This window comes from Neltuma alba, unplaced genomic scaffold, assembly GCF_004799145.2.
Source record: "Neltuma alba isolate B1F8T4 unplaced genomic scaffold, ASM479914v2 tig00011907_pilon, whole genome shotgun sequence".
Taxonomy (NCBI): domain Eukaryota; kingdom Viridiplantae; phylum Streptophyta; class Magnoliopsida; order Fabales; family Fabaceae; genus Neltuma; species Neltuma alba.
This window is the reverse complement of record NW_021636503.1, coordinates 9,279-35,122: the sequence shown is the minus strand read 5'-3', so window position 1 is coordinate 35,122 and position 25,844 is coordinate 9,279. Positions and strand designations below refer to the sequence as shown.

At 39.3% G+C, this 25,844-nt stretch overlaps 1 protein-coding gene and 1 pseudogene across 1 annotated transcript; both read right to left on the bottom strand.

The window, feature by feature from the left end:
- Positions 1-2,821: 2,821 nt before the first annotated feature.
- Positions 2,822-6,694, bottom strand: LOC114719325 (inducible nitrate reductase [NADH] 2). The gene is made up of 4 exons (XM_028904811.1): positions 5,598-6,694; positions 5,327-5,467; positions 4,944-5,176; positions 2,822-4,386 (listed from the first exon to the last, which is right to left on the bottom strand). Exons 1-4 carry the CDS (start codon positions 6,568-6,570, stop codon positions 3,061-3,063), a joined length of 2,673 nt encoding a protein of 890 aa, XP_028760644.1. The 5' UTR covers positions 6,571-6,694; the 3' UTR covers positions 2,822-3,060.
- A 7,147-nt stretch (positions 6,695-13,841) lies between these two features.
- On the bottom strand, positions 13,842-16,909 carry LOC114719326 (inducible nitrate reductase [NADH] 2-like; annotated as a pseudogene).
- Positions 16,910-25,844: the final 8,935 nt, after the last annotated feature.

The window sequence follows — 25,844 nt, the reverse complement described above, 5'->3', positions numbered from 1 at the left end:
ATGGAGTGAGTTCAACGGGTTAAATTATTTAACTTGTCTTAATTTGATCGATGGGTTGAAAATTTAAACCCGACTCACAATGCAAGTTAAAAAAACTAACTCGTTTAATCTAAAAGAAAATTAAAAATAATAATACCCACATAGTTCAACGTTTAATTTTTTTATTGGGTCAGCTCATCTCGACAGCTGCTTATTATTAATAAATATATATATATGGGTGAGAAAATAAAGGCTTGTTTGTCCTTTTTGAGGGTATTTAGATGTCCATTTCCATGGAGAATTATTTAATTAGAATTGTTGCTAGTTTTGGTGAAGTAGGCGCTAATTAAACAAAGGGTCAATAACTGGATGATCTAAAAAAGAAAGGGAAAAACGGCTCGAAACAAGCCCATATTACGTGTGGCATATCATGTGTTGACGTATGAAGGTAGGCGCTGGCATGAATATCACGGAACACGACAAAAATAGAAGAATAGCACTCCACATTATTATTTTTGTGGTTTCTTAGTATGCGAATGAAGAATATGGTGAGTTATTGCGGGGGACTGAATTGTCATTTAAAAATCAAGTTTGTGGGTAATGAAGGTTTGGAGCTGGGGAAGAAAGTGATGGAGTAGTGGATTAATGTCAGGATTTTGAAAGGCCACCACTTGCTGAATCAGGCAGAAGAAGAGGACGTGAGTGGTGATAGTTTAATGGAGTAAATAGGCTGGCTTGGTGAGAGAGCAGGAAGATTCATTGTGGAGAAAGCAGAAGGAAGCAATATATATATATTTATATATATATATATATATAATATGCATGGTGGGGAAGCAGTGCTTGGACAGTGAAGACAAATTAAGGAAGGAAGGTGAGTGACCTTTCCGAGCATGAAATAACAGGCAGCCTTGACCCGCTGTGATTGCTAAGGTCAAGGTTATCTCTACATCGTACCATCCACACCAAGCTGCCACACAACCCCCCCCCCCCCCACTTATACCTTTCAATATTTTATGAACTGGACCACTTTGCCACTCCATCCAAGTGCAAATCACCCGTTTTACACTTTATTAGTTAGACTTTGTAGTAAAAAGTTGCCGTAAAAATTAATTACCTACCAGTACAATACAAATCTGTATTACTAAGGGAACACATTACGTACAGGCACGTATACCCCATGACTCCACTGCTTCCTTCATATATATAATATTTTATTGTTAAATCATTTACTTACTTTGGCATGGCAGTACATATATACAGGAGGCGTACGCATGCGTCCAATAACCCCCCCTGCTTCCTTGCATGCCTGCCCCCTCCTTCATTATTGCTTCGCCCACACCAGAACCATGTTATCTAAAATTCGAACATTTTTAATACTGCTTCGTGTTTCCCGTCTACACACATGTACATACCCACATATGCACGCGGAGCTTTCTCCAATCTCCACCCACGTGATCGCCTGGCATTATCATATGTGCATCCGTACGTCCTCAATTATTCTCATATATATACACCGCCTTCTTTTTCTTTGTTTTTTCTTTTTGGTAGCTGCCTATACAATATACGCGCGCACACTATAGTTACCGCAGTACGCATATGGTTCCATGGTACGGATTCCAAGACATATTGATAAATGCCGAAACAAATTACATACATGAATAAAATGTCTATGCACAACAACTTACCATTAAAACGCCTCTTTATTCTTCAAAGAAGAAGCATCACTAATTAATTAGTCTGAAAAAAAAGGCATCACATTATTGAGAATCGTATATATCAAAACATGAAACAGTACATGTAGAATGTATATTTACGGGTATGGGATGCCTGTCTCATTAGGTGACATGTATCAATATGAGTGCGAGTACGTGCATTTTACACAAATTGGTGTATGTCATCAACACCCTCACACACAGACACATTTAACAAGTCAAGATTCTTTACTCCAAAGGGAAAAGAAACCATTCAAAAATGATGATGGCGTGGTTGGTTTCATTACTCTCAATTCAATTTCACTCACACAAACTCTTTCACTTTTTCAACACATCATGACTGTACTCATCATGAACTAATTATCTTGGGATAGGTGGAAGACTTTAAACCCAATACATACATTATTGACTGACTTAACGGTTAAATGAAACTTCCAAACTAATTACTTTCCGCATTGCATAAGAAAAAACGGGGAGAGGAACGTAATTTAGTGAGAAATTCATTAGAAGAGACTCCAATGCTCATGCTTGTGAGGTATAGAAGATTAATGCTATTTTGGAAAACATGCTGCTGGCACATCGATTTTAGAAGTGATCTTTTCTAATTACGATACTGCCCTTCTTGGTCAGAAGTTCTTGCAACTATTTTCCTTCATTTTGCTGACATCTCCGGAACTGGAATTCTAAAATCCCCCACCTACGCAATGTCCATCTCTAAGTGCATGCAAAATTCTTTACTTTCATCCTACCGATCTACTGCATTCTGTTTAATTGCACTTCCGCAGCAGTTATGAACTGTTGAGATGATATGTTAATGGTATAGAGCATTAACTTATGTACTTTCACAATAGAACATCAAATCTAAATCATTTAGATTCATCTGATCATCAACCACTGCAGCGAAACGTATACGCTTAGCAACAGGCTCGTTAAAATAAGAGAAAGGCATGGACGACGATGGAGGATGGGGAATCTCCAGCCCCGGCCTTGTATTCATGCCACGTGTCCAGGCGATATTTGTAAGCCTCCATTAATGACCATGTCACGCTCGCGCCGTTAAAATAATGCGAGCTTGACTTTTCATGCATGCCAGATTTTAGATCGTAGGTATGGACTTATTGCTCAACAAATTAATAGGACCCAACGGGGCAAAACTAATTGGCCCTTCCATTGTTATATAAACACGTGAATGGTATATATATACCTACAAGGGGACAGCAAAACCATCAAAGGTTTTGCACATACGACTTTTTCTAGATTTGTTTTCAAATGGGGAAAAAAAATCTAGGACAAAATAATAGTAACATTATTCGATCCAATTACACACATATACAACATACACCCTACGCCGTCCGTGGCCCCTCGATATCTAAAACACAAGCAAGTTGTTGCTGATGTCATACCCCAGTTTCTCCAAATTCGGCTGCACTGCAAACTGAATCATGGGTGGTGGCCCGCAAGCTAATGCCAGCGTGTCATCTGATGCCTTGGGGGCATGCTCCCTCAGGATATCCTCCGTGATGAAACCCACACTATATTCCCACCCTTCACTCTTGCTTTCTTGCACCACGTACCACACCTTGAACCGCTCGTCCTTCTTAGCCCACTCGTCGAGCTCTTCTCTCAGCAGAATATCATCCTCCGTCCGGTTCGCATACACAACATGCATCTCGGTTCGGTCCTCTGGGTCCTTCAGAATGGCTTGCGCCACCTGATAGACGGGTGTGATACCTGTCCCACCGGCCAACATGGCTAGCCTCTTCGCAAACTTGGGCTTCCCGTGATCCAAAAACTGACCTCTTCCAGTGTACTCTATGTGGCCGAGGGGACCCTTTACTTCCACCACAGAACCGATAGGAAGCGAGTCCAAGTGCTGAGACATGAGCCCGCCGTTGGGGAACTTGGGGTGCACCCCTTTGAAGTAGATCTTGACCACCAGATCAAAATACCCCACTTCCTCCACGCTGGTGGTGGGAGTGTAAGCTCGCATGCACAGCTTATCCTCAATGGTAGCACATACGAATATGTGCTTTCCCACCGGCAGACCCATGATTTGGTCTTCGGAGGGTAGCGAAAAACGGAAAAGCCTCACGTCGTGCGAGATGGACGTTTTGGAGACGAGCTTGCATGGGATTTTCTCACGTGGGTTGAGGGCCACGCTGCGTAATGGTGGGGTTTCCGTGATTGGGGTTAAGTGGCTGATATCGCCATTGCCGTGCAGGGAGGTGTTGGGCGACGAGTCGGGGGAGGCGTAACCGGTAGTCATGAGCTCACCAATTCGGTAGTCCTCAAGCATTTTCTTTGCTTTGTCGGAATGGATGGCTTCGAACTCTTCGGTGCAGTCGGTGCCGGCGTTGATGAGGATGCTATCGGCGCCGCCGGGGTGATCTTTGAGGAAGCGAGTGCAGTCATAGACATGGCCGTGAACGATGATCCAAGCAGAGTCAGGGGAAGTGTGCCTTTTGACTTCAAAGATGGAGTACATGTTTGAAGTTGTGTTCATAAAGGGCGTTGAGACACTCTTCTTGAGGCTGGGGTTGGACTCTGACGTTTGCTCAAGGTGTCTTTCCTTGGTCATCCACCCACCAGATTGGTTACCCGGCAAGGTCGGGTGCTCAAATACAATTCCAATCTCCCCTTTATGGGGCCTGCACACATTGGTTTTCACTTTGAACCAGCAATTGTTCATCATGCCCTGCACCACCAAAGCCCAAAGCACTCAGATTTGAATAAAGTAAACGACAAGGAGATAAAAACAGTTCAAAGAATTATTTTTACCAATATATTATTCTCATTAAGAACATTGACCATAGTGCTGATGCAGTTGATGTACAGCCATTGATATTAACATATATTCACTCAATTAAAGTGCACAATTTTAACATTTTTTTTTAATGATGGTCATTTGGGAATAATCACACGCATCAATGACGCCGTGGCCCACCCAATAAGCTATTAAAAGATGAAAGTGACAGGGGATATTACAGCGAAAGTGTTAAAAACGTCCTCTCCCCAAATATTTTTAATCTGTGGTAATTTAGAAATAATAAAAATCCCTCACAAAGAAGCCGAACTCCTGTGCGAAGGCAGTTAAAGGGATCCAATAGTTGAGGGCCTGATGTTGAATTTACCAAGGGGTTCAAATAATAGAAGCTATGAGTGAGATAAATCCGGTGGGGCGCGTGATGAACTGACAGTTTTTCCATGAAACAAAGGGAATGAAATATTTAACGGAGACGCGTGAGCACGTACCATGACATTCCAAATGAGCTTGTCAGGTTGGGTGTTGAGGGCCTCGTCCCATGCTCGCACTGCGATTTCCTTGGCTCCGAGAAGGTCCAGCACCTCCACCTCCAGCGACCAGAAACACCAGCACCAATATTTGCCGTACTTGTTCGGCTTCTCCGGGTGTTCCAACGTGGCCACTAACCACGTTTCCCCGCCGTTCAACGTCACCTCCACACGTGTCACTTTTCTTCCGCCCCCTGCACAGTACCCCCATGGATATCTTTATCACGCGTTTGCGGAGCAAAATTATTATAGGTACATCGCCGCCTGACTCCCTCTCACACCCTCAGCTTACCCAGAATCTAAACTCCGAACTTTGAAAAAAGAAAACAAAAACAAACACTAACCAGAATATGCATAGCCCCTCAGCACATACGGCATCTGAGTAGTCCAGGAGTTTATGGGCAAGATCTCCTCGTGACAAGGCGTGGTTATCACAGAGTTTATGTTGAGCTCGTTGATTATGTACTCTGGCTTGTACCACCAAGCTGCAGTCATTCAAATATAATTAACAAGTTGGGATTAGCAAATGTTTCGTCTAAGCAAACGAAGGAAGCGGGACGCCTCGCGAGCAAACATACCGCCAGGGAAAACAAGTACAAGTGCAGAGCGCATTACCTTCAGCGTTGGCGAGCTCGGCATCCACGTGGGAGGGAAGTACTCTGTTGTCCTTGTAATGGTAATAGTTGCCCGATTCTTGTGGAGTCACAATGATACGCTTGAGCCACTTTACCATGCGGCCACCAATGAAACCCGGTATGATCATCCTCACCGGAAACCCGTGATCCGGAGCCAATTGTTCTCCGTTTTGCATATATGCGATGATGATGTCGCGAGCCGGATCCATGGCTATCTCTCTCTTGATGCTTGTGCCGTACTTGGACCCACCTCCACCCGGCAGATCCTCAGCTCCCTCGAAGCACACGTGTAATGCCCCTTTCGTCCGGCTATAGATCCCGCACCTCTTGAGCAAGTACCTTAACGGCACCCCTCTCCAGACCGCAGTGGAAACCGCGGCCGCGCCCCAGTTAAAACCGATGCTCTGTTTTACCATGTTTTGTTCTTTCCTCCTATTCCCAGCGCACACCAGCGTCACCGGCAGCTCCCGGCTCGGGAACTCGTTGACCAGTTCGTCCATAGTGAATTGGGCGGGGCGTTTCACGAGGCCACAAACCTCGATGGTCCAGTCATCCCAGCGCGCATTAGGGACGGCGCCGTGGTTGCGGACATAGTGGAGTGGGACGGGGGTGATGAAGCCGTGATGCATGAGGCGGGTGAGGGGTGGCTCCGAGTTGAAGGGGTGTTTCCCTGTGAGGCGGACCAAGGAAGCGTTGCGTTCGATCCAGCAGTCGGCGGTTCCGTCATCGCGGGGATCAAAGATGGGCGCCTCCACTTCGGTGTTAGCCTTTCGTATTAGGTCTTTCAACTCGTCGGCGTCGTTCTCATCTTCGCTGGAGGAATCCAAGTCCATTAGCAAGGGTTCGGATCTCACGGGCTTGGGAGGGAAGTTAAAATGAGGGGGGACGTTGAAGGAATGAGCGACGGCGTTTAAAGGGCCAGCGTATTGACGGTTGTCGATGGAAGCCGCCATGGAAAATATCGACAGAGAAAGAGAGAGGAAGTAAAAGAGCTTTTGTGGTGTGGTGTTAGGGAGCCTTACTGTGCCCACATGAGAGAGGAGAGAGCGCCGATAGATCACTATGCAGAGAAAATGGAGTGATGGGAAACAAAGGGGGTGTACTATGAATATTTATAGATACATCGTGTGGGGAGATAGAGAGACGTAACCAAGCTGAGGACTAGTATCGGGTGAAGAAGAGGACCCGACCCCACGCAGCGATCCGGGGATTCCATTATTTAGTGAGTGACATCTTTTTTTTTCCCCTTTGCCTGAGTTAAGAGGGAGGGTGGGGGAGAGGGACCAATGGAAAGGGACGGTAAGGCCCTGGAGAGCAGAGGTGGCTGTGGGTCACAACAATGCTTCTGGCCTCTTCTAAGTGATTCCCCCCTCACCTTCCAGTGCAATTGAAAAAAAAAAAAAACTTGTTAAATTATAATTATGAAAAATACGCTATTGATCAAAACATCCCTTTTTTTTTTTTGTATTAAATGTCTCATTGCTTGAATCAAACGTGACTACCGCTATTTTGAGGCATGAGAATTTTGAGTGGTTAGAGTGAAAAAATTGAGGAAAAAAAATTGTGTATAGGGATGGTTACCAAACTTTGTTGATGTTCGCTACAATCTCGTGTATAGTTGAAAATTAAAAACATATTCTGAAAACTATCCAAACCGCAATTATTTGTATTTGATTGTATCTGATTGGAAAGGAGGCATGGCCGTCAATGGTGAGTAATTTCTTCAATGTGATTGGCAACACCATGGGACTAAATTCACCTCGTGACAGGAAATACATGCAAGCATTGATTGTCTGGCGAGGGGAATTTGTTGCCATTCAAAGCCACTTATACAGTTTTAGACAATAATGCATCAAAATTCCACGTCCAGCTAATAGTTAAAGCGCGCCTAAATATACAAGTTCGAGGTGACTATTACTAATAGGATTCACCTTGATATTTATACGTTCTTCAACGCATGTTTTGACTATAAGCTCGGGTCATGGGTACGGATGCCGAAGGACGAAGGACACTGTGTGGAATGCTTTGCTTATGGAGAAAGGGAAAGAAGTGACATAAGCTAATAACCTTATGACACGAAGTGGCAAGTTTTCTTGGTCTATTGGGTTTATGATACGCATACCCGGTGAGTTCATGTGTTTGTTAGGCTGTATCCTATAGGGCTGTTTTGAGTGTTTTCTTATTATCTGCAATATGCTTTTTCATATTAATAAAATTAACTAGTTTGGTCCAAAAATAAACTAATAATGGATTTTAATTGCAATAAAATTCATTCAGGGAAATTACGTTATAGTAATTGCTTAATTGTCAACACCTTCTATGACCAAAAGCATTATTTTATACAGGAAAAATATATTTTACAAAGATGTATTTAAATTAACAAAAATAAATGAAACATGATATGTATATACAAAGGAAAATATAAGAAGCGAAGGTAGCAAATTTTGGTGAACTTTGGCTCAACCCAGCCTGCTTGAAGTGGGGTCAAACGCAGGATTTTTCGGATTGGAACGCCATAGCTAGAGCACCAGATTTTTTTTTTGTGGGGAGGGGGGTTTTAACATGATAGGAAACTGTAATAAACTCTAGCGTTCGATGTATGGTAAAGGATCGGTCTTAATGTGGCGGCCGATCGTAGGTGTGTCGTCGCCTCAAATTGGCGCGATTAAATTAATAACTAATTTTAGCCGAAAATAATTATAAAACTTCCCGTGTGAGTGCAATTGGTATGTGTCGTGCTGGATTTGGAATGCAATGTGCGGTGGGAAATCATTAGACGAGCCATATATCGTTGTCCGGAGGAGATTACAGTAGTTAGAATATAATGATCATGGCTTGACGGAACTAAAAATCCTTAATTACATAATATTACAAGAATGGGAATACCAGCCGCGGAATTCCGCGTGCATGGCTAGATATTTGGGACGGAGCGTTTTAATATAAACAAGTAAAAGGGTTGGGTTGGAGGAAGGTGAAGAATTGATGGTTAGATCCAGAATTGATTAAAAATAAAAAAATGAGAGTCAAATGGGGAGAAAGGGGCCAGAGGGGAAATAAAAATGAGAAGGGGTTAGAAATGAAATGCTTGTGGCGACAGGTACGTTGATGGGGAACGCAGGGGGAAAAAAAAAAGGGCAGAGGGGGTCAAATAGTAAAAGATTCCTTGGGAGTATTGGGAGGGTGAGGGCCAATTTTCGTGTGGCATCCTGTGAAGTGGCGAATGGCATTCCCCAATGGCCAACCTCTTCTCAAAACATGGGGCTCTTCAGTTCAACATACCAGCCGCGTCAATGGGTTTCCCTCTGCCCCCACCAAATTACCCCATTCGCGCACACAATTTCCCCTACCCAACATCTTTTTTCCTTTTTTGTTTGGAGCTCAAATTCACAACTAAAATCGCAAAGAATATTTCTTGTTATTAAAATTATCGTTCGTTTTTTCATTTATAATATGTTACATAAATATTTTAAGTTTATAATTTTTTTCATCATGTTGTGTATCAATTTACTAGTCAGTAAATAACTTTAAAATATATAATAAATACACGAAACAAGACTGATCAAGGTAGTATATATATCCGAGTTAACAATTAGCTCCTGTATAATATTAAGAGTTGGAACGGGCAGCTTCTCTTCCCCCCCCCCCCCCTATCCTGTAAGAAAGAGTTAAAATTGACGGGCAATAAAAAGGGGAGTATGTGAGATTATGGTGATTTTGACAAAGAGAAGTTTGGCATGGAATGGCAAGGAGGGGTCAGGAGAGTCTCCAACTGGGGGCGGCTACTTGGCTGCGAAGCCCGGAGGACGCAGGTTGGCTCTTGGAAGCAGCTTAGAGTCACTTTGCTTTGTGGCTCAGTAACGCCTCCCCCAGTCCTTCTCTCTGTCTCTCTCGTCCCTCTTATTTTTCTATGCCACACATAAAAGTTCTCCCCACATTACGAAAATTTAAATAATTAAGCTCTCCCTCCCAATCGCTTCTCTCTGCTTTAACCAGCTGGATAATATTTATATCCCTTTTATTCCTAACTACACGACGCGCCATAAAAATCTGCTCCTCACAATGAGGACCTCTAAATTATTATTTCTTTTCCCTTTTTTTATTTATTAAACCTGCTCGGATCGTACTTTTAACTTTTTCAAATCTCCCCTCTGGCCCCTCCCTTGCTCTTTGGACGTGACGCCACCAAGGCCAAGCCCCTTTGATATTTTCTCCCTCTCGGATTCGGATTCTCATGCTGTGCAAATATTTCTGCCTCCTCAAGCACTGGTTTCTTGATTACAACAGTGCTCCGCGGATACCGTTTCTTCAACATCTGCTGATAATTCAGTGGATTTCACATCACAACTCAGTTTGACACGACGTATATGTGCTGCCAACCACACAAAAATCATCCATGTATAATATAAATGGTATTATTCTTATTTTTAGTATAATATTTATTTAATTAATTTGATTAAATTAAAAAATTAAGTAAGTTAATTAATGATAAAAAATATGATATGTTTTTAAAAAAATATCATAATTATTTTTCTTAATATCATCCTTCCCTCTTCTACTTGATTATAGTTGAGGGATTATTCATAGGAATAATTTTTAAAAAATTAATAAATATGAAAGATATGCCTCATATTTAGAACCAAAATGAACTCAATAATTAGGTCTTATATTAAGAATCGGAAGAGTAACTTGTAAAATATGAAAATACTATTGACAAGTATTCACTGTTAATAATATTGGAGCCGTAATACTAATATTTTGACAAGATGAAGGGGCCAAACTGCCAATGATTCGGAGATTTTTTTTTTTTGGTGGCTTTATCATCCTCGGTTCCGTTCAATACCCACATGTTGCTAACCTGTGATTCGAACGTACAAACATGTGCTCGCCATTTTTTCCGGTCGACAAGAGGGCGAAGCCCAAAACAAAAATGCGTGATTCTTATGATTGAAATGCAGATTCTTTTAGGCCCATGTGTTTGAGGAAAATAGACGATCCATTAAATAGGATTGTCTTCAATAGGAGGATACCTATAGTTTAACAAAAAAAATTAGGCAGGCGTGACTCATGTGAATTCATATGTCCACGTAGGAGGATCTCTGCTGGTGGCAAACAGACCCATGGTTCCTTTATTTGCCGAGTCAAAAGAAGATAAATTTCAGAACCTTAAAGTTGATTCCTAATTGATCCGACAACGATAGTTTTGGTCCTTTGAAAAAAAAAAAAAAAACTTCGCTCTGTCTTTCCCTTGAGAATACAGCTCACGCGGGGCAAACAACAAAAGTGCAAGTGATGACACAATCAGGCCCTGGAGCTAAATTTATTTATTTCCTATAGAAGCCCTTCCGAGGAAGAACAAAAGATTAAGGTATAATTTTGCCTCTAATCTTTGGGTGCAATTTTACCTATGATCAAAATTACACAGAAAACAAAAAAAATCAGGATTAAAATTGCACTTTAATCCAAAAACAAAAGCAGAGACAAAAATTACCCACGGAAAGCTAGCTTGTTATCTATGAGCAATATTAAAAAAAAAAAAAAAGTAGCATTCCATATTCTGCGCACACGTAAACCAGCGTGTGTACTTTTGTGTATCCATCGAATAGAGCGTTTGAAACCTAGCAGCGCAGCCAGCGAAAAAAATCATGTGGCCATAGGTGTTAGTTTTCATTCTCTGGTATAAGGATAGCTTAAACACAAGCCTGGATGCCCTCTTATGACAGGGATAATGCGAAATGTCAACCAAACAGCATAAACATGTCCTTGTAAATTTCCTTCTCTTTAGATGGGCCTTGCTGCGACACTTCCGTCCAATTAAGTCGTCCTTTGTATTTCATTCTTCAAAGAACATGTGTTTAGTCGTCATGAATTAGCACGTTATGCTGATTACTTAGAAGTTGCCACCTGACCTCCCATGATGAAATCACTTGTCAATTTTCATAGTTAATCTGAAGCAACAACATTAATTCTGGTCCTTAAGATAAGACCAGGTTGACTAATTTGAAAAAATTAATAAAACTAAATAAATTACATGATTATAACATATATTACATGATCGGTATAAAATGAGTCTTATATTTAAAAACTGAATGAGTATTGTGCTTTTTTTTATTGCAAAAAACCATGATGCATGATTTTACATTCATGTAATTTTTTCTATTTAATTTCATACACAAGACACATTATACATTTCAATTTTTCTTACCATGCAATTATTACAATAATTGAACCTTATATGTGTATTTATGCTAGGCATGCACTAGTCATTAAAAACAACAAGTAAAAAACCATAATCCACCATCATTTTACTCCAAGTATAAATTTATTGTTTAATAATTAATATCTTACCCTGTAGAAGCGTGCCCATAAAAAATGATGGACAGCTAGTTAATTGGCCAGTTGATGATCCAATGACGATATGTAGCAACCACTTCCAGTTTTCCACTGGAAGTGCTTACCCCCCCCCCGGGGGGGCCCCAACCATAATCCAGCATCATTTTACTCCTAGTATAAATTTATCCAGCATCGTTTTTTATTGGCACGCTGCTACAGGGTAAGATATTAATTACTCCAGTGGAAAACTGGAAGTGTTTTAGCATACTTATTAATTGGCCAGTTGACGATCCAATGACGATATGTAGCAAATGTTCTCATTTTCTAGCATTGTATCGCTTCGAGCAACTTGTTACTTGTGAAATTAACCTACCCAGAAGATATCACGACGCTAATTACTTCTCTAATTGCCCTTCTGGGAAAGGGCGAGGAAAAAATATCTTTAGGCAAGTGGCAATTTGTTTTTCTTGAAAATTTGACTTTCTCATTGCCGGCCTCAGTTTTGCAATCTGCTCATATGATGGAGGCTTGCCGGAGATCAGGTGACCTCAATATGTGAACTTGGAGTTCCGGGCTTAAGAATGATAATATCACAATTTGGCAGAATGCTTATTGAAATGATTACTCAAGCAATAACCACAGAAAAAGTCGAAGAAGTTAACACCACAAAACAATTTTTTTTTTTTTGGTTACCCTCTCAGTTCACCGGAGCTTTGCTCCGACTACATCTGGACCCAACTCGCATCGCGCACCTGGCTGTGGTGGGTGAATCTCCCAACGGGGATTTTTGCATACGCTGATGCTCGAACTCGAGACATCGCTTAAGCGGTATCAAGCCGTTTACCACTTGGACCAACCCTCGTTGGTCACCACAAAACAATTGATGTTTCTTTCTTGGAGTTCTGCTCCATCTGACACTTGTTTCCGCGGAGTCTCAAATGTCATCTGGGCTTGCTTCCCCTTCAGTTGGGCTTCACTATTTTCTGGCTTCGGGCTTCACATCCCCTTTTAGATTGGGCTTGGACCCACTTCATCTCGGGCCTAACGCTCGTATTTAGACAAGGGGCATTCCTCCCCCAATTTCCCCAGGATCTCACAACAAATGACCCCAATGTCTACTTTCTCCTCTTCATTTTAACGATCTTCCTTTGTTTCAAGGGTGCACATGAGCACGTCCTTTGAAAGTTGAAATGGGGTCCATCGATGCTTGATCTCCAATTGCTGGAAGGGGTTCTACAGCTGTGCTATTGAACATGTATTCTTTTTTCCTCTGTGCTCATGGCACGCCTCTGTAATTTTTTGCATATCCTTAATTTGGAATATTGCAGCCTTGCTATTCTTGCTCAGACCTGAGCACTTACTTGATTAACTGCGGGAAATTTTGAAGTCCTTCTGCTCAAATACATCATCTCATTGCTCATCGCCCATTTCTTTCTAGCAATTAATGGGTTGATAAGAGACCTGTGGCTCCCTGTTCCAATGCATGTTCCTCAATATCTCTCCTTTCTGGATTCTCTCTCTCTATATACATAATTAAAGCTTGCACACACACACACACATATGTATATTCAGGACAGGACATACGTATAGATTTGAATAAAATCTCATATATGTAATATATAAACGACGCATCATATAAATAAATAAGTAATTCTTTATACACACTGGACACTGCTGATGATACACGCATATACAATGTCGCACTAACGCTCCGGCCTCCGTCCACGGCTTCTCTACCAAACAAAAGCAAACTGTTGATGTCTCACTCTATTTTCTCCAAATCGGGCTGCACACCAATCGCACACATATACCCAAAAAAAAAAAAAAAGGAACGCTATTGGATCCAATTACACACTGCGCACATAACACGCCATACTCCCTCCTAGCATCCTCCCTAAAACACAAGCAAGTTGTTGCTGATGTCGTACCCCAGGTTCTCCAAATTCGGCTGCACTGCAAACTGAATCATGGGTGGTGGCCCACAAGCTAATGCCAGCGTGTCATCTGATGCCTTGGGGCATGCTCCCTCAGGATATCCACAGTGATGAAACCCACACTATATTCCCACCCTTCACTCTTGCTTTCTTGCACCACGTACCACACCTTGAACCGCTCGTCCTTCTTAGCCCACTCGTCGAGCTCTTCTCTCAGCAGAATATCATCCTCCGTCCGGTTCGCATACACAACATGCATCTCGGTTCGGTCCTCTGGGTCCTTCAGAATGGCTTGCGCCACCTGATAGACGGGTGTGATACCTGTCCCACCGGCCAACATGGCTAGCCTCTTCGCAAACTTGGGCTTCCCGTGATCCAAAAGCCGACCTCTTCCAGTGTACTCTATGTGGCCGAGGGGACCCTTCACTTCCACCACAGAACCGAGGAAGCGAGTCCAAGTGCTGAGACATGAGCCCGCCGCTGGGGAACTTGGGGTGCACCCCTTTGAAGTATATCCTGACCACCAGATCAAAATACCTTACTTCATCCACGCTGGTGGTTGGAGTGTAAGCTCGCATGCACAGCTTATCCTCAATGGTGGAACATACGAATATGTGCTTTCCCACCGGCAGACCCATGACTTGGTCTTCGGAGGGTAGCGCAAAACGGAAAAGTCTCGCGTCGCGTGAGATGGACGTTTTGGAGACGAGCTTGCATGGGATTTTCTCACGTGGGTTGAGGGCCACGCTGCGTAATGGTGGGGCTTCCGTGATTGGTGTTAAGTGGCTGATATCGCCATTGTCGTGCAGGGAGGTGTTGGGCGATGAGTCAGGGGAGGCCCAACGGGAAGTCATGAGCTCACCAATTCGGTAGTCCTCGAGCATTTTGTTGGCTTCCTTAGAATGGACGGCTTCGAACTCTTCGGTGCAGTCGGTGCCGGCGTTGATGAGGATGATTTCGGGGCCGCCGGGGTGATCTTTGAGGAAGCGGGTGCAGTCGTAGACGTAGCCGTGAACGATGATCCAAGCAGAATCGGGGGAGGTGTGCTTCATGACTTCAGAGATGGAGTACATATTGGAGGCGCTGTTGTTCATAAAGGGCGTTGAGAGACTCTTCTTGAGGTTCTTGTTGGACTCCGATGTCTTCAACTTGCGAGAAGGGTTCGATTGTATGGTCGGGTGCTCAAACATAATTCCAGTTCCCCCCTCAAGGGGTATGCACACCTTGGTCTTCACTTTGAACCAGCAGTTGTTCATCATACCCTTCATCACAAAAACCCAAAGCGCTGATATTTATATAAAACAGGCGACTGAATGAGAGATCAAAATTGGTCATAAATCTCTTGGGATATTGACCCCAGTGCTAAAGCAGTGGATGTTTACAACCATTATCAGTAATATGTATTTACACAGTGAAAATGCGCAGCGAATTTAAAGTACCTTGACATTCCAAATGAGCTTCTCGGGCTGGGTGTTGAGGGCCTCGTCCCATGCTCGTACGGCGATTTCCTTGTCTCCTAAAAGGTCCAGCACCTCCACTTCCAACGACCAGAGACTCCAGCACCAGTATTTGCCGTACTTGTTCGGTTTCTCCGAGCGTTCCAACGTGGCCAGTGACCATGTTTCCCCTCCGTCCATTGTCACCTCGACACGTGTCACTTTTCTCCCGCCCCCTGCACGGAATAACATGGATCTCCTTATCAGTTACGTCCGTCTCCGAATGTCTCCCTCTCACACCTTAGCTAAACCTTAACTCATCCTTCCCATCCCAAGAGCAGATGTCATTTATCTTAAACAAAGTCCCTCTTTTTCCCTTTTTCTTTCCTGAAAAAAATAATCTTACCGGAATATGCGTATCCTCTCAACACACACCGCTTTTGAGTTGTCGATGAGTTTATGGGCAAGATCTCCCCGTGACACGGCGTGGTTATAACAGAATTTACGTTGAGCTCATTGATAATATACTCGGGCTTGTACCACCAACCTTTATTCATTCAAATACAATCAGGAACTTGGCAGTTGATTTGCTCAAATAAACGGATAAGAATAATTGACAAGACGAACAAGTACAGGAGCTGACAAAAGCTCAATACCTTCGGCGTTGGCAAGCTCGGCATCCACGTGGGAGGGAAATACTCTGTTGTCCTTATAATGGTAGTGGTTTTGCGATTCTTGTGAAGTTACAATGATACGCTTGAGCCACTTCACCACCATGCGACCGGCGATGAAACCCGGTACGATCATCCTCACCGGGAAGCCAAATTCCGGAGCCAAGCGCTCTCCGTTTTGCATATAAGCGAGGATGACGTCGCGGGTCGGATCCATCGCGATCTCTCTCTTGATGCTTGTCCCGTACTTGGACCCACCGCCACCTGGCAGATCCTCATCTCCTTCATAACACACGTACAAAGCTCCTTTGGTGCGGCTGTAGATCCCGCACCTCTTGAGCAAGTACCTCAACGGCACCCCACGCCAGACCGAAGTGGAAGCGGCACCCACACGCCAGTTATAACCGATGCTCTGCCTCACCATGGTTTGTTCTGCCCTTCTGTTGCCGGCACACACCAGCGTGACCGGGAACTCGCGGCTGGGGAACTGGTTGACGAGTTGGTTCATGGTGAATTCTGCGGGGCGTTTGACGAGGCCACTGACCTCGACGGTCCAGTCATCCCAACGGGTATTAGGGGTGGGGCCGTGGTTACGTACAAAGTGGAGGGGGATGGGGGTGATGAAGCTGTGATTCATGAGGGTGATGGGTGGTTCCCAGTTGATGTAGTTTTTTCCGGCACACGGGGCAATGAAGCATTGTGTTCCATCCAGCTCTCCGCTTCGGAGTTAGCTTTTTGTATAACGTCCTTCCACTCTTCGGCGTCGTTTTCATCTTCGCTGGAGGAAGCCAGGTCCTTTGGCGTGGCTTTGGATTCCTCGAAGTTGGTGGGAGGGAAGTTAAAATCATGGGAGAAGTTGAAGGAACTAGCAACCCCGCTCAAAGGGCGGGCATATTGACTGTTGCTGACGGTTGCCGCCATGGCAAATATTGAGAGAGAGAGGCAAATAGCTTTTGTGGTGCACGAAGCTAGCTTTACGGTGCCAGCACAGCAGGGCTGCGAGAGTGAGGAGAGAGAGCCAGTGGATTACCAGCGGGGAAAAATGGGGTGATGCGGAAGGTTTTGTGGGTATTTATAGGGGCCATTTGCGGGCATAAAACAGACCCGACCCGACGCAACTATCCGGAAGTTCAGTGACTTGGTGCCTTGTATGGTTGTATCCATTTCTTTCCATTGCTTTTTTTTTTTGTCGCTTTCTTTGATTAAGAATTTAAGATTGAAGCCCTATTTACGCCCGTGGGCGCATATTTTTGTTTTTAGTTATCTCGACTTGCAAATTGGCGGAACTCTACAATATATTAAGGAAAATAAAAAGGTAAGCTTGTGGAATTGGTAGGTGTCACTACTACAAATTATCTTGGGAAAATTAGAAAGACGGGCCAAGTGGAAATAATATTTATTAAAAAGGATTTTAGAAACCTTAATTATTTAGAAGGACTAGATATTAAAATATAAATTTAAAAAGACTCAAATCACCCCTATTCATACCAAACCCCTGTATTCTCTCACCTTAAATTTTCATATCATTTAGTAGAATAATTACAATTTATTTGAATTAATTTAGACTAATTTAAATTTTAAAGTCAGATACTAATTCTAATTAGTTAAATTAATCGCCATCACTACTTAATTTGTTTTTCTATTATTTTTAATTAAAAAAAATTTGTGGGCTTTCTGAAAAGAGCAGGGCACTAAAATTTAAAAAAAAAAGGTTGTTCTATATTTTTATTTATCCATTTCATACTATTATTTTATTTGAATAAGTTAATCCTCTTACTTAATAAAATTAAAAATAAAAAATGACATAAGAAATTTATTATATTAAATTTGTCATAATAAAAGTAGTTATAATAGTTTGAGTAAGAAAATTCAAGTTTAAACCCACATGATTTTTTTATTATCATTAATTATTGATAAGTTATATATTATTTTTTTTAATTTTAAATTCAACTATATGATTTTGACTGGCTCATTGTTGAGGAAGTCTAAAAAAAGAGTTTTATTTTTTTTTAAAATGATGGACGAATAAATTAATTAATTATTTAGAGTTGTTTCGTAGCTTTGTAATTCCAATTAGTTTGAATTAATTTGAATAAACTTTAATTATTTTGTTAAAAAAAGAAAGTTAAAGGATGTGGTGAGAGATACTTGTTGAGGGCAATTTGTAATTTTAAATTTATATTTTAGTAGCTGGTCCTTCCAAATAAATACAGTTTTTAAGATCTTTCCTTATAAATATTAGTGCCACTAGGTCCCTCTCTCTAATTTTCCCAATTATCTTTAGTTGGACTCTTCTGGAAACTAGTGAAAGATCTAGCTGGATTGGCATGAAATTTTTCTTAGTCACTCTTGCATGCTTGTGTATTATTTACTCCTGCACGGACTTTAGTAATTATTCGTGGTAATAATTAGAAATCTTGGAAGAGATTGTAAGAAAGAGTTGTGTGAAAAACAGTGCACTGACTTTGCGATGCTTTTCTCCCCTTTCCTTCTTTGCCCCGATTTTCTAATTAAATCATGGTATTTTTCTTATGTTGTGATTGCTGTTGTTTTGGCATTCGGTGTGTTTGAGAAATCCTATCAATTGGGGAATTCGTGGAAATGTTTATCATTAGCTTGTCAATTTGTTGGGTGAATTATGCCAAACTATTTTTCATTGACAGTCATATACATTGTGGTGGAATGCCTTGTGGTTTTTACTGGAATTGGATTGTGGTCCCCTGCATTTTGGTCAAGCCACTTAATCAATGGCATGCAATTGGCATATAAAACTATCTTTCATTCATATAACGATGTGGGAACTAAAATAATTTGCAAAATTAGATGGACGCTATACTTGTTGGTCTCTGTTATTCTTATCTTCAAGTTCTAAAAATTCATACATCAAATTAATTTGATTATGCGTTGTGTTCTTGTATCATTTACAATTCGTGATATGTTGTTATACAAATTACTTTGCTGCCTCCATGTGTTGGACTGTTGTCAACTTTTTCTGATGTTCGTTTGTGTACTTTAGCTGGATGTATTAAGAGGTTTAAAAATGTCACATGATACTATATTGGGAAAGAATAATATGTGTTATGTATATAACGTTGATGTATTTAGACAATATTATATATATTTCGCTTTTTGAACTGTTTTGTGTCATGACCTATTTTCTATTGATTTTTTTTTTATGTTTGTTTTTGTGAGGAGACAAGCAAATATTTAGAATTTGCTTTGAAAATCAAAACATATTTGTTAATTATTCACACTCCTCATTAAGGTTGTTGTGTTACTTTGGAATTTGCTTTTACTGATTTCCTTGTTTTTGGCAACAGAGGATTTCCCCCAAGCATGGCTTGTATTGGTTCATCTTGGCTTACATGATGAATTTTATATTTTAGTTACTTATTCATACAAGATTGATTTGTGCTGCTTCTAAATTTGTATTTTGGTGGTTTTCTTTCTTGACACATGATCTGAACAATTCTTTTAGTTATAAATAAAGTGGCTACGATCATGGTGCAGGGCTGATCATGAGCTATTTGGATTAGAGCTTTATGAGAAGGAGTTGTGCGCATTCAAGTAGAGAGCTTATGGTGTGGCCCACTAGACATTCAAAGGCATTTCTTCGAGCTTATGGTGTGGAGCTGTCAACGGATATGGGGTTTGATCAAAGAATCAATTTTTAGGAATTTTTTATTAATATAACTTCTAGTAGCATTCAAAAAATTTATAAGACAATGCTCTTTTGCATAGAAAGTGCTCGAGTGATTAATTTATGTCAAATTGTATGATGTTTATATATAATATATCGAATTTTGAATTCTATAAATATAATTTTTTTATTTAATATTACTCTCTTGTTATTATTCTATGATTATTTTTTATATAAAAGAAATATTAACAATAAAAAAAATAAAAACAAATAATTGTAAATAACTACCAAAAAACAAAGAAGGTACTTTATTTGATAGTCTGTTAACCTTATTTGATGGTTTTTTGTTAAGAACTGTCAAATAAGGTTCAATTATTAATAAAAAAGTATTAAATAAATGATTTTATTTGAAAGTTATTAAGAAAGACCTATCAAATAAAGTCACATTATTTGACGGTTAATGATTAAGAATCGTTATTAAGAGAATATTTGATGCGCTCTTTGTAATATCCTAAAGTTTAGTTAAAGATTTTTTTTTCAAAAGAGAAGAGTCAACAAATACTGTGGAAAGAGATAGAATAAAGAAGAAGAAAGAAAGTTGAAAGTTGAAAGTGGAGACATGCAAAGTTAATGCGTAGAAAAAATTGAGGCATGGAAAAATTGATCCATTTGGATTAGGAATAAATACTTTGGGGAGGAGATGAAGACTTTGGGGGGAGAGGATTTAATGCCAGAAGAAAAAATGAGAGAGGGTGGTTGGAGAAATGAAGAATAAAATGGAGAGGGGACGCAGAAGCTGAGCCGTATGCAGAGAGAAAGAGAGAGAATTAGAGAAAGAAAGAACGAGAGAGGAGTAGAGAAGTTTTGGCATGAAGAGTAATACAAGCTTTGGGGATCATCTAGGTACACAAATATAGTTCTCTTCATCAAACTTTCTTTATGAATATTTCCTGTATATTTTAGGCTTCTTAATGACAATATTACTGTAGTAATTAGAGAAATTTTTAAGATTTATATGAGGGATAAGTTTTGAGTTTTGGTAATAGACGACTGTAGGAATTTATAGGTAAATGAGTTGTTAATTTTAATCGGTTAGATTTATCCATTTGTTGGTTTTTAGTGCTTAAATGGATTTTTTCTAGTTTAAAAATCTGTTATATATGATTTATATTATATTTTTATCGATTAAAATTAAGTTAAATAATTTATTTGGGTACTTTGACATATTATTAAGATTTTAATCGATTTAGTTTTATTTATTGGATGACTCGAGATTTTTAAAATAATTATTTTAGCTAAAAAGTTTATTATTTATGACAATATATATGATAGTTAAATCATTAAAGTTTTGATTAGATTATTTATTTATAAATATTTGAAATATTATTGAATTTTTAATAGCTTGATTTTGAGGTTTAAACTTAAATGAGATTTTTAGAATTTAAAACATAATAATTTTATATTTAAAAATTTTGAAAAATCCTTTTTATTAAGTTAAATAATTTGGAGGTTGTAAATAAATAATTTGGCTTGTTAGAAAATTTTAAGTTATTTCTAAAATACTTAATTTTAGATTATGAGAGTTGCAGGAATTTAGAATAAAAATTAAATTAAATTAGAAATCTAATTAATATATATAAGCCTAATTAATTAATTAATTAGCTTATATTAATATGTTGTTATTAATTGTGTAGATTAATTATTGGTCGAGCAAAGGATTGACCTTGTGGTAATCCTTCTTATTGCTTTGGCGAGAGGTAATCACTTTTCACTTGTTATACGTGCTAATATGTTGTTTGTGAGTATTTTGCTATTTCAGAATAGTATTTGTTATTTGGAACTCGAGTATATATATTATAACTTTTGAGTTATAAAAGTTGTCTTGTGGATTTTTAGAATTGTAATTGAGAAGTTTGAAAAAGATATATGATTTATATCTTATGGATTACACTAAAGAAAGATTGAGAAATTTTTGTTATATTGTGAATTATTGGTTGTTATTTGGATTTTGGATTGAGCCCTATCCTACCACGTGGTAAGGCCACTATTGGTGCACATTAGTTGACTTCTTCCTTCGTCCCCCAGAGTGAGGGATAGGCCTATAGTTTGATTAATCCCCCGTAGTGGGGATAGACTTATGTGGCTTGTGTGTTAGCCCCCATAGTGAGGGTTTGGATGATTCAAATTATATATCTATGTTTTTGAAAATTAATAACTGTCCCACTTGACACTTCACGAGCACGTGTTAGTATGTATGATGAGTTGGAAAGTTGATTACTGAGGCGTTTGTCTCACCCCATGGTTTTTACTATCTTCAAGTGGTAGTTCAGGTGGTGACCCATCAGGGAAGGCTTCGGAGGCATAGTGTGTTGTTATAGCTTGTATAGCCTCCCGACTTTTGTTATATGTGCTGATTTGTTATATATTGCCCCATAAGACCCATATACTCTAATGATATAAACTGATACTTTTAATTACTACTATCTGATATGGAGGTCGTTAAAAGGTCAGAGATATTTAAGACTTTGCGTATTACACTCTTTTGATAGTGTTGACTTTTTACTAATGGGCTCAGTGACTTATATTAAAATGATTTATCAGTTCGTATGTTTGAAAGTATAAGTTTGATTTGGACTAATGGTTGAATGATATTTTTGGACTTTAGAAGTCCAAGGCTCAAGTTAACGATCGATGTTGCTCGTAATATAAGTTTATTTCTTTTAACCATGATAGTAATTTAAAAATTTTAAGGTTTCTTCTTTTCTATCATGATTAATCATTCAAATGAATTATTGGATTTAGTCTAAATATGATTTTGAAAGAACGATTGTCACAATTGAGGCATGGAAAGAGATAGAATAAAGAAGAAGAAGGAAAGTTAAAAGTTGAAAGTAGAGACATGAAAAGTTGATGCGTGGAAAAAATTGAGGCATGGAAAAATTGATCCATTTGGATTAGGAATGAAGACTTTGGGGGGAGAGGATTTAATGCTAGAAGAAAAAATGGGAGAGACTGGTTGGAGAAATGAAGAATAAAAGGGAGAGGGGGTACAAAAGCGGAGCCGTATGCAGAGAGAAAGAGAGGGAATTAGAAAAAGAGAGAACGAGAGAGGAGCAGGGAAGCTTTAGCATTTTGAAGAGTAATACAAGCTTTGGAGATCATTTAGGTACACAAATATAGTTCTCTTCATCAAATTTTCTTTATGAATATTTCCTATATATTTTAGGCTTCTTAATGACAGTATTACCGTAGTAATTAGAGAAATTTTTAAGACTTATACGAGGGATAAATTTTGAGTTTTGGTAATAGACGACTGTAAGAATTTATAGGTAAATGAGTTGTTAATTTTAATCGGTTAGATTTATCCATTTGTTGGTTTTTAGTGCTTAAATGAATTTTTTCTAGTTTAAAAATCTGTTATATATGATTTATATTATATTTTTACCGATTAAAATTATGTTTAAAAGTATAAATTTGATTTGGGCTAATGGTTGAATGATATTTCTGGACTTTGGAAGTCTAAAGCCTAAGTTAATGATCGATATTACTCATAATATAAGTTTATTTCTTTTAATCATAATAGCGATTTTAAAACTTTAAAGTTTTTTCTTTTCTATCATGATTAATCATTCAAATAAATTTTTGGATTTAGTCTAAATATGGTTTTGAAAGAACGGTTGTCACACTCTTATTTGACAATGTCAAACCGTCAAATATGAGTAAAAATAATTGTCAAATATTAATAATTCTGTAGTAACCTGTGAATAAAGACAAAATCATAAAATTGAGAATCGATGGTATACATATATAAAAATGGGAGTGAAATGGATAAGACGGGGCACAAGGGTAAATTAAAATAGAAAGGCTTATGTATACCATCCTACCTGTAAAAAATTCGATGAAAACAAATATATTTGAGGAGATTAATAAAGGAAAATAAATTATTTGATTATAACATATATTACATGATCTCTCCAAAATACTTATATATATTAATCAGATTATATATCAATTTATAAGTTAGATAAATTAATTTTTAAAAAAATAAATCTAAATATTTTAAAATTAGTTTATTTAGTTTTTTTAATCTTCTCGTATTGATATTATATTAATAACGGGAGATAGTACAGTTTTGAACAAACTCCAAAGCATGCTAATTAAAGAAGCTCCACGGTGCACGAAGATTGCATGTTATATAATATTATGCTTTTTTTTTATTTGTAAAAATCCATGATGCATGATTTTACATTCATGTAATTTTTTCTATTTAATTTCATGCACAAGACACATTATACATTTAATAATTGAACCCTATATGTGTATTTATGGTAGGCATGCATTAATCATTAAAAAAAAAAAAAAACAAGTATGCCAAAACATTTCCAGTTTTCCACTGGAAGTACTAACCGCCCCTCCCCAAAACCGTAATCCAGCTTCATTTTACCCCAAGTATGAATTTATTGCTTAATAATTAATATCTTACCCTGTAGAAGCGCGCCCATAAAAAATGATGGACAGCTAGTTAATTGCCCAGTTGATGATCCAATGACGATATCTAGCGAACGTTCTCATTTTCTAGCATTGTGTCGCTTCGAGCAACTTGTTACTTGTGAAATTACTTCTTTAATTTCCCATGATTGAACACTTAGCAACTTAGATTATTTTATGTACTCAACTTTATATTTTGGTACACTGCCGGCGCATATGGCAGTCGCTTGTGACTCTGGCTCTTGAGATATTAGTTAGATGTAGACATTAACTGCGGAGAGCTAGATGGAGACATAAATCCTAAAGTAAGCGGATAAAGTGATCCTAAAACTGAGATTTAAAATTAAAAAAAAAAAAGACTCTCTTTGTATTTTACACTTTAAATCTAAACAATTAAGACGATAATCCTATCAGCAGAAGCGGAGGTAAGCTGAGCATGGGAAAGGGCGAGGAAAAAATATCTTATGACAAGTGGCAATTCGTGTTTCTTGAAAATTTGACTCTCCCATTGCTGGCCCCAGTTTTGCAATCCGCTCGTGTGATTGGGGCTTGCCGGAGATCAGGTGACCTGAATATGTGAACTTGGAGTTCCGAGCTTGGGAATGAAAATATCACAATCTGGCAACATGCTTATTGAAATGATTACTCAAGCAATAACTACAGCGAAAATCGAAGAAGTTAACACCACTAAACAATTGAGTGATTGATTGATGAATGCTAGTGAGGGTGTCTGTCCCATCCACTACAACGGTTACGATATTTATGGAGTTACTTGTAACTTCCACTATCCTCTTCCTCCGCGCGCGTCTAACCGTACCAAATGCTTCTTTCACGGGGTTCTGCTTCATTTGACATTTCTTTCCGCGGAGTCTCAAATGTCATCTGGGCTTGCTTCCCTTTCCGTTGGGCTCGCTATTTTCTGGCTTCGGGCTTCACATCCCATTTTAGATTGGGCTTAGGCCCACTTAATGTCGGGCCTAACGCTCGTGTTTAGACAAGAGGCTTTCCTCTCCCAGTTTCCCCGGAAACTCACAGCAATGACCCCAACTTTTACTTTTTCCTCTGCACTGTGACGATCTTCCTTAGTTTCAAGGGTGCACATGAGCACGTCCTTTGAAAGTTGAAATGGGGTCCATCGATGCTTGATCTCCAATTGCAGGAAGGGGTTCTATAGCTGTGCTATTGAACTTGTATTCTTTTTTCCTCTGTGCTCATGGCACGCCTCTGTAATTTTTTGTACATCCTTAATTTGGAATATTGCAGCTGCGACGTTTGTATTCTTGCTCATACCTGAGTACTTTTGAAGTCCTTCTGCTCAAATACCTCGTCTCATTGCTCATCGCCCATTGATAGACCCCACTTTCGTTCTAGCTTTGAGTTGATAACAGATCTGTCACTCCCCGTTCCATTGCATGTTCCTCAGTATCTCTCCTTTCTGGATTCTATCTCTCTCTCTCTCTATATATATATATATATATAATTAAAAATGCATATAGAATAAAATCTCATATATAAAAAAGTAATTCTTTATAAAAGAACGCGTCCTTCATATATACACTACTGGCGATACACATAAACGCATATACAATATCAAACTACCGCTCCGACCTCCGTCAACGGCTTCTCTACTAGACAAAAGCAAACTGTTGATGTCTCACTCTAATTTCTCCAAATCGCACACTACGCACATACACAAACAACACACCATACTCCCTCTTAGGACCCTCC

What these genes read in the sequence shown, in the direction of transcription:
- LOC114719325 (XM_028904811.1), bottom strand. Translation starts at nt 6,570, where the DNA reads ATGGCGGCTTCCATCGACAACCGTCAATACGCTGGCCCTTTAAACGCC. An exon ending in CGAGCTCGCCAACGCTGAAG is followed by an intron (nt 5,468 to 5,597) that starts GTAATGCGCTCT and finishes GAATGACTGCAG; the next exon opens with CTTGGTGGTACAAGCCAGAG. An exon ending in GAGGGGCTATGCATATTCTG is followed by an intron (nt 5,177 to 5,326) that starts GTTAGTGTTTGT and finishes GGTACTGTGCAG; the next exon opens with GGGGCGGAAGAAAAGTGACA.